General features: G+C 34.6%; 2 protein-coding genes across 2 annotated transcripts; both read left to right on the forward strand.

Annotated features, from left to right (window-relative positions):
- Positions 1-115: 115 nt before the first annotated feature.
- LOC113757947 (cytochrome P450 CYP72A219-like) lies at positions 116-1,243 on the forward strand. The gene is made up of 3 exons (XM_027301008.1): positions 116-380; positions 658-763; positions 868-1,243. The coding sequence occupies exons 1-3, from the start codon at positions 116-118 to the stop codon at positions 1,241-1,243; spliced, it is 747 nt and encodes a 248-aa protein (XP_027156809.1).
- A 2,107-nt stretch (positions 1,244-3,350) lies between these two features.
- LOC113757946 (cytochrome P450 CYP72A219-like) lies at positions 3,351-6,695 on the forward strand. The gene is made up of 5 exons (XM_027301007.1): positions 3,351-3,648; positions 4,024-4,241; positions 4,514-4,758; positions 4,907-5,291; positions 6,186-6,695. The coding sequence occupies exons 1-5, from the start codon at positions 3,351-3,353 to the stop codon at positions 6,609-6,611; spliced, it is 1,572 nt and encodes a 523-aa protein (XP_027156808.1). The 3' UTR covers positions 6,612-6,695.
- The last annotated feature ends 1,967 nt before the right edge of the window (positions 6,696-8,662 follow it).

The raw sequence follows: 8,662 nt of genomic DNA on the forward strand, positions 1-8,662 counted from the left end.
ACTTCTGCTTCTTAATCATGCCAAATTACCCTTGATTTAAGAAGTTTATCAGTTTGATCTAAGAATTTGACGTTACATCAGAAATGTGGTGTGACTTGCAAGTAAGAATTCATATATGTGGTATGGGCCACAACCAACAATTGTTGTTCACGACCCTGAACTCACAAGGGAGGTGACACCAGAGATTAATCTCTTTCAAAAGCCTCATGCCGGTCAATTTTTCACATTGCTGGCGCCAGGACTGGTTAGCTACAATGGAGACAAATGGGCCGAAAACAGAAAACTTATTAATCCAGCTTTCCATCTCGAGGAGTTGGAGGTTAATCTGATCTGGTTTAGATTTTGTACCAAGACCAGTTGTCAAAGAATTTCTAAGAACAGTAACTAATTTCAAAGAAACAAAAGATAAAATGCACAATGATCACAAACAGCCGAAGGATTTCTATCACAAATAGACTAGGAACTCTTATCCTGATGTCCCATTTTTTGTGACCTTTTATTTACTTTCTGCAATATAGTGTATGATCCCATCATTTACGACGAGAGCAAGTCAAATGATGAGCAAATGAGGGGAACTTGTTTCGCCAAAAGGGTCTTTTGAGTTGGATGTTTGGCATCATCTTCAAACTCTGCCTTCTGATGCAATTTCACGGACAGCATTTGGCAGTGACTATGAAGAAGGAAAGAGGATAATTGAACTTCAAAGAGAACTGGCAGAGCACTGTGTCCAAGCTCTAGCTTCAGTGTTTATCCCCGGATTGAGGTGAATCCTTTACTACTGGCAATGCAGTTCTGTAGCTCGAAATAATCAGAAACAATGTAGTAAAGCAATTATGTCGCTTGCATGCTAACTTGAAATTTTTTTAGGTTCTTGCCAACAAAGAGGAACAGAAGAAGGAGACAAATTGCCAAAGATGTTGAGGATTCGATTAGAGAAATTATCAGTTTCAGAATGAATTCCATCAGAGCAGGGGAAGCCTGTGAGGATGACTTGTTGGGCATACTACTTGAATCCAGTTCTCAGGAAATTGACAATCATGAAAGTAAGGACTTCGGTATGTCTATCGAAGAAGTCATTGATGAGTGTAAGCAGTTCTATTTTGCAGGACAGGAGACCACCTCAGCACTGCTTGTGTGGACTATGATCTTATTGATTAGATATCCAGACTGGCAGGCACGATCTAGGGATTGTTGTCGTAACTTTTTGGTGAACTGTGTTTTTGTTCAGGTTCTTACCAACTAAGATAAACAGAAAAATGAGAGAAATCGCAAGAAATGTTGATTATTCAAATAGACAAATCATCAATTCAAGATTGAATGAAATGAGAACAGGGGAATCCTGTTCAGATGACTTGTTGGGAATGTTATTACAATCAAATTGTCAAGAAATTGATAAGCATGGAAACAAGGACTTTGGTATGACTATCGAAGAGGTCATTGAAGAATGCAGGCTGTTCTATAATGCAGGACAGGAAACATCTTGTGTGCTGCTCGTATGGACATTGATATTATTGAGTGGGCATCAAGAGTGGCAGGCATGTGCAAGAAAAGAGGTTTTGCAAATCTTTAGCACTAACAAACCAGATTTTGATGGATTGAATCGTCTAAAACTTGTAAGTGATTTGCAGAAATGTTATAGTATTTGGTTTCCAGTAATCATCCATCTAAATCCTTGAAAATGTTGTCAAGGTTACATGTCCTTGATGCCTAAGATGTAGCTGGTAGACATGCATGACAGTCCACTGACCTGCAACAAATCTACAAAGAATGCTACTAATACTTGGAATTCTTACAAACGCACAGAAATCTTTTGACCTTCAGATTTGGTAAAGCTGGAAAACATTGAACTCATAGGATCCTCAAGTCTGGTTCTTGTTATGTCCGCTAGAATAAACACAAGTTTGACAGCAAAATGCTCTCCACTCAGGGATGCCTAAAAATGTATTTTACGTGTTTTGTTTAAAGCTCATACAATTGTTTGAAAATGTACAATTGATGAAAGCTCTTGATGTTTTCTTTCTTGGGTGCATCCTTAACACCAAATACCAAATGTTAGTATTTTGTACGATATATGTTGCTTTTTCTGGAGCTATGTTACTATCAGGTAATGATATGATTCTTGTATTCAGAGTTCAAAAACTAATTAATGCATTTGATAAAACTGAAATCTGAATTGTTAAGTCCTGCCATACCGTTTGAACGAATTCTCCATCAAGTTGTTAGCAAACAGCTTATCGCATATTTTTTTAAAATAAATTTTGGCTAGACAATTCAATTCAAATACACTTAATTAATGAATGAAGATGTTATATTTTTTGTTATTAAACACGTTTGAGCATGTTAAAATCTAAATCATTAAATTTAAATGTTGAAGGAGAGTTATCAAAGAGCGAAATCGTAAACCCTATGAATCTTGAAGTAAGCACCATCAGGCTGAGTTCTTTTTCAGTATCTATTTTGGAGAAGAATTAAGAAAGGGAGGTTTCTCATCGTAAACCCTATGTTGGTTTGAGAGCCCAGAAAGAAAAGAGTCATGCTGTGTGACTTGTCTAACATTGAGAAGTTTTCGAATTCATTCTACTCTACTTTTCCTCTTAACATATTCTTGTAGTTTCTCTTATACTTCATACCACACATTTTAGCTTTTTCATCTTTTCTTTTTCTCTCCTAATATCCTAGACGAATCAGGAGATGGTCATTGTAGTATAACTCAATATCATTTTTGAGAAAACTAGGCAGGAAAAAGTAATTACAAAGCATAAGAATTTCCTAACTAGGCAATGGAGTCTCAATTAAAGGGTAGATATGAAAGTCAAGAGATTTCTCATTTAGAACCAAAACAGAGAGATAGAGAGGGGGAGAGAGAAAGATTTCTCATTTCTGTCACTCTACAATTTTCTTTGAAATTGGAATTGGAAGGAAATGATGAGGCTGGACAACTTGTTTACAATTCTGTTCAATTGGTCAAGTAGGATATATCACTTGATATGTACTAAACTTTATTTTGTTCAAAATCCAATATCCCTTTTCTTCGTCTTCATTTTTGTTAAGTGTTAACAACACTATCTCTTCTATTAAGTAATTTTCTAGTTAGAAACATGACTAACTCGTAGGATTTAGCAGTATATTTCAAAAGCTCAATTACATATTGTACCATGTTTCTCAATCATTGATAATTGAACACTAAAGTAACATATCATAGAATTTGAAGGGGAGTAATGCAATTTAAGAAGTTGCAGGGGAAATGTTGCAAACTATGATATACTTTTGGGAGTTTAAGTAACAGTCTAACTTAATAAATAATTAATCTGGTTCCGAGACGAGAGAAGTTGACCAAATGCCGATGATCAATGGACAGAGCACCGGCAGCGTACTTGAGCTCCATCGTCCTCGTTACAGCGCTTTCCTCTGCTATTTTTCTTGTAGCATTGGCATGGAAGCTATTCAAATGGGTTTGGTTGAATCCCAAAAAGCTTGAGAAGCTCCTCAGACAGCAGGGATTTAGAGGGAATTCTTATATACCAGTGTTGGGAGATGTGATAGCAATGTCAACCTTGCTCAAACAAGCTCACTCCAAGCCCATCAATCTCTCCGATGATATTGTCCCAAGAATCATTCCTGAATACCTTGATCTGGTCAAGAAACATGGTACTGCACTTGTATTATGTTCTGCTTGCATCATCCATAAATGACCTTATTGATTCACTACGCAAGTGTTTGTCTTTTATACAATTGTGTGGAAGCTAAATAAAACCATCACGATTTCTGTGATTTGGAATAGAAATATCAATATCTGTGAGGATCAGAACTGACCATCACAGCAAAAAATAATGCTTTTGCCCACTGATGTTTCTATTGATAGCATGTCAACATTTTTCTTCTGGCTGCAAACTGGAGTTAACAAGATTGGTACTCTTTTCCTACCATTTGGTGCCAAGTCACTCTTGATTTCTTGATGTTCTGGTGCTCGTCTATAAGTGTTGGTTTTGAGTCAAAACAAGTGGTGCAATTTACTTGTTGCAGGAAAGAATACATACATATGGTACGGGCCAGAACCATCTGTATGTATCCAGGACCCTGAACTCATAAGGGAGGCTTCGCAAAACATCAACCTCTTTCATAAGCCTGTAGTTAATCAACTTACCAGATTGCTGGCACCAGGACTGATAAGCTACAACGGAGATAAATGGGCCAAACACAGAAAACTCATCAACCCTGCTTTTCATGGCGAGAAGTTGAAGGTTTATCCATTGATTTGTCTGGTTTTTTCTACTAAAGATCACTTAATTTTCAAATCCAGAAATTTTAAGCAATTGTTATATAATTTCTGTATATGGTGACATGTAAATGAGATGAGTTCACCTTAATCAAGTTGTATACAAGAACAAGCATAGAGAAGATGCGTAATTGATAGAAGGAGCTAAAGAAGCTTTATCACTAAATTAAGTTGCAATACTGATTATGATTTTTCTTCCATTGTCTTTGTGTATTTCTTGTTCTTGCTTGCACGTAGCTTATGCTCCCATCCTTTTGTACAAGTGCTACTGCAATGTTGAGAAAATGGGAGGAGATCATTTCACCAACAGGGTTTTGTGAGTTGGATGTTTGGCCCAGTCTTCGAAGTCTGTCTTCTGATGCAATTTCGCGTACTGCATTTGGTAGTAATTATGAAGAAGGCAGGGTGATTTTTGAACTTCAAGGAGAACAGTGTGAGCTTTGCATCAAGTCTCTGTGGTCAATGCTTATCCCGGGATGGAGGTTAATCTTTTGTTAATTCTCTGATTGCAAAAGAATATATTCTTTATATTTTGAAAGTTTGCACTCCTGCAGTTCATCTCAAATTGATCATAAACATTGACCCTGGCAAGAGAAATTGTCTTTAACTGCAACTTAGGTTTTTGTGCAGGTTCTTGCCAACTAAAAGAAATAGGAGAATGGGACAAATTTTCAAAGATGTTACTGATTCAATTAGAGAAATCATTAATTCAAGATTAAATGAAATAAGAGCAGGGGAATTCGGTGATGATGACTTCTTGGGACTATTATTACAATCAAATTCTCAAGAAATTGATAGGCATGGAAACAAGGATTTTGGCATGACCATTGAAGAGGTCATCGAAGAATGCAGGCTTTTCTATGTTGCAGGACAGGAGACAACTTCGGTGCTGCTTGTGTGGACATTGATTTTATTGAGTGTGCATCAGGAGTGGCAGACACGTGCTAGAGATGAGGTTCTGCAAGTCTTTGGCACAAGAATACCAGATTTTGATGGACTGAATCACCTAAAACTTGTAAGTAGTGCATTGATAAGTTCTATTTGCACTGTGATAAGATTCAAGCTTTTGGAGTCATATTTTCTGCCATCTAAATTCATGACAACTCAAGTTTCAAGATTAGATGTCCTTAACCAAAGGCGCAGCTAGATTAATATACACACATGCACAACATTTTAAGAAACTGCATCAAGTTTATAAAGATAGTTCCTTGTTATTACAAACTCACCAAAAGCTCATGACCTTTAAATTCAGCAATCGTGCAGTTAAAAAAATTTTCATTATGTCCTTAGATGTTTGGTCCATTAGTTATTTTTTGTGAGGAAAGAACACAACTTTCTTTATTTTTCTTTTTTTTTTTTCCTGGTAAGCACAGAACACAATTTGTTAGAAAGCTGCCATTGAGTCAGAGATATCTAAAACAAAAATGTCAATGACAACAGTTTCATGTTCACTAAAACTTATCTTGAGGGCAGGATTAGCCTTTAGACATTTTGCCCAATGAACTACTGTTACTATTGTTCTTATGCCTCTTCCATTCGTTGGTGAATATTCTTCAGATGAAAATGAAATTATTTGCATGCACATTCTTTTGGAGAAACCCTAAGACATTACGTTCTTCTGCATACATCCTTATTATTACCTCCGAAGCAGAATTCAAGCATGCCTCAAGTGTTTTGAGTTCAAGAATATAACTCTACAGGAAATGGAAGCAAAAAAACCAAGAACTGTTTTACCAGATGTTGTAATTGGACATGAAAGATAGGATTCCTACTTAAAATATCACTCAGATGACATATTCTGCTATCCTCAAATCTGAGTGGAATTTTCTGAGTGCAGCAAGTTTCATAACACAATTAACATTGACAAAAATCTAGCTAGAAATCTCACAATTTCCTTTTTCTTCCTCAGGTAACTATGATTTTGCATGAGGTTTTAAGGTTATATCCACCCATACCAGTCAATGGTAGAATAACGGCTGCGGAAACTAAATTAGGAAATTTATCTCTTCCCAGTGGAGTGCTAGTCCTGATACAAACCCTGTTAGTTCATCATGACCAAGCAATATGGGGCGAAGATGCGAAAGAGTTCAAGCCGGAAAGGTTTTCTCAAGGAGCTTCACATGCAACAAAGGGAAATATTGCATTCTTCCCATTTGGTTGGGGACCTCGTTCTTGTATTGGTCAAAGTTACGCTATGCTGGAAGCAAAGCTGGTGCTGGCAATGATTCTGCAACGCTTTTGGTTCAAACTTTCACCATCCTATTCGCATGCTCCCATCTCATTGGTAACACTTAAACCACAGTATGGTGCTCCCTTGATTTTGCACAAGCTGTAGATTGAATACATAACTCGAAATTCCTTATTTAGATTTGATATTCCTTGAAATTAATCCCATTATTACTTTTGTTTGTCTAGAACTGCCCGGCAGTGCAATATTCTTGCATGTTGAACTTTAACGAGTTTTTCAGAAAATTGTTCAAAAGTTTCAGCCTGAGTATGTATTAATCTGCTCGCTCTCCAGCTTTCTTCTTGCTCAGAACCAGTTTCAAGGGTAATCAATCTCAAAGGGTGCTAGGAAGGTTGAACCTGAAAAATGAAAAAAGAATAAATAATTTTCATGTACCTTGAATGAAGAAAAGAATATCTTGGATAACAATGGCTTCATGGCATGGTGTGTTCAAATTAACAAGTATTTAAATTACATAGGAATAGATTTCCAATATAGTATTTGGTAAAGAATGATTAAAATAGTGAAATCACACGCTAGAGAATGCATAGATAGAAACATTTTGACTAAAACAAAGTGAAAAAAGAAGAATTGTGGAAAAATGCATTGATATTTAAAAGAATTGTGTTTAATTAATATGAAAAATTATAGTTTATTAAGAATAGAAGCTAGAATGTGCGTGATCATGATGACCATTGTACTTAGGAAGTAGTTAGCATGAAGTCGCAGCTTCCAAAAGAAAGAGCGGGGTACAATAAGATACAAATGTTTTACAGAAGAAAGACGTGCTCTAAACAAAAATGACATTGACACCTTTCTTTAAAATTTTCTCCATTTAAAAAAGCTCAAAAGATAATTCAAAGGTAGTAATAATTTGTTCAAACTAAATAATTTAACAGCGAAAAGCATTATTATTTAAAATTATAATAATAACCGTCATATTATTTTTAATGAAAAGTAAAAAAAACAATTTACTATTTAATAATGAAAATGATATAAAGCATAAATTATTTAATTTTGAAAGGAAAATATTAATTATTTACATAAAAAACAAACTAATTGTTTGTACAAAGTAATTTAATCAGAAGGATAAACATTTTATGGAAACAATAACACCCCATTTAATAATAATAAGAATAATATAAATCACACCAAAAACAAGCTAGTTGCCTGTACCAAATAAATTAATCATAATGATAAGCATTTTATCGAAATAATCACAGGACATTTAATTATATAATAAGAATAATATAAATGATAACTTTTATTTTTTAACATAGACATTAATTCCTTCTACAATAGAATATAATTTAATGACAAGCATAAACAGTTATTCAAAACTTTACTAATCAAAGGACAAATTAATTACATGTCCCACATAGGGATTAATTCCTTTTAATAGTAGCATAAATATTTATTCAAATCTTTATGAATGAAATGAGAAATATGTCCTAGATAGAAATCAATTTTTTTGTAGTAGATAATATAATGAAATGGACAAACATTTATTGAAGGCTTTTAATATCAAAAAACACAGAGCATTTAATAACAAACAACAGCATTAGAATACAAGATAAGATTGAATAACCAAAAGAATAAGGATACAAAAGTCATTTTCAAATGAATTAATACATTTTCTTAAATCAAGAGCCATCAACTACAATCATTTCTTGCATTTAATAATTTCTACTCAACACACAAATGTATTAGACACAAATCCAACATACACTCATCCACTAAAAATTGTAGTCCTCTATTGATCAGCAGTGCATTATATAATTATTATTCTCCAACAAAGAGGAAGAGGACAACATGGGAGCCAGGAACACTTAGAGGACGGCTAAAATTAGCTCCACGCGCTTTCCTTGGCCACTTTGTCTATTAGTTAGATAATGCATGAGACTCGAAATAATACAATTGTAGATAGAGATCACTGAGAAACATTCACTCAACAAGATTCTAGATGTCATATGGTAAACATGAGTTACTAACACTGCTTATTGAGTGATTCGAATAGATTTGAAAAACATTATAAATGCCATGTAAGTGACTTATCTTCTCGAAAATATATTCTGATTAATGACAGTGGTTGAAGCTGATATTTATCAAATTTTTTTTTACCAGGAAAAAATATAAACCAAAACAGATCTATCTGTGCA

The sequence above is a fragment of the Coffea eugenioides genome, unplaced genomic scaffold, assembly GCF_003713205.1.
Source record: "Coffea eugenioides isolate CCC68of unplaced genomic scaffold, Ceug_1.0 ScVebR1_3469;HRSCAF=4686, whole genome shotgun sequence".
Taxonomy (NCBI): Eukaryota; Viridiplantae; Streptophyta; class Magnoliopsida; order Gentianales; family Rubiaceae; genus Coffea; species Coffea eugenioides.

Bases quoted from the DNA above. Each gene is read 5' to 3' on its own strand.
- LOC113757947 (XM_027301008.1), top strand. From the start codon at position 116: ATGTGGTATGGGCCACAACCAACAATTGTTGTTCACGACCCTGAACTC. The intron at 381-657 runs GTAACTAATTTC...TTTCACGGACAG, and splicing joins TCAAAGAATTTCTAAGAACA to CATTTGGCAGTGACTATGAA. The intron at 764-867 runs GTGAATCCTTTA...AAATTTTTTTAG, and splicing joins GTGTTTATCCCCGGATTGAG to GTTCTTGCCAACAAAGAGGA.
- LOC113757946 (XM_027301007.1), top strand. From the start codon at position 3,351: ATGGACAGAGCACCGGCAGCGTACTTGAGCTCCATCGTCCTCGTTACA. The intron at 3,649-4,023 runs GTACTGCACTTG...TACTTGTTGCAG, and splicing joins TGATCTGGTCAAGAAACATG to GAAAGAATACATACATATGG. The intron at 4,759-4,906 runs GTTAATCTTTTG...GTTTTTGTGCAG, and splicing joins ATGCTTATCCCGGGATGGAG to GTTCTTGCCAACTAAAAGAA.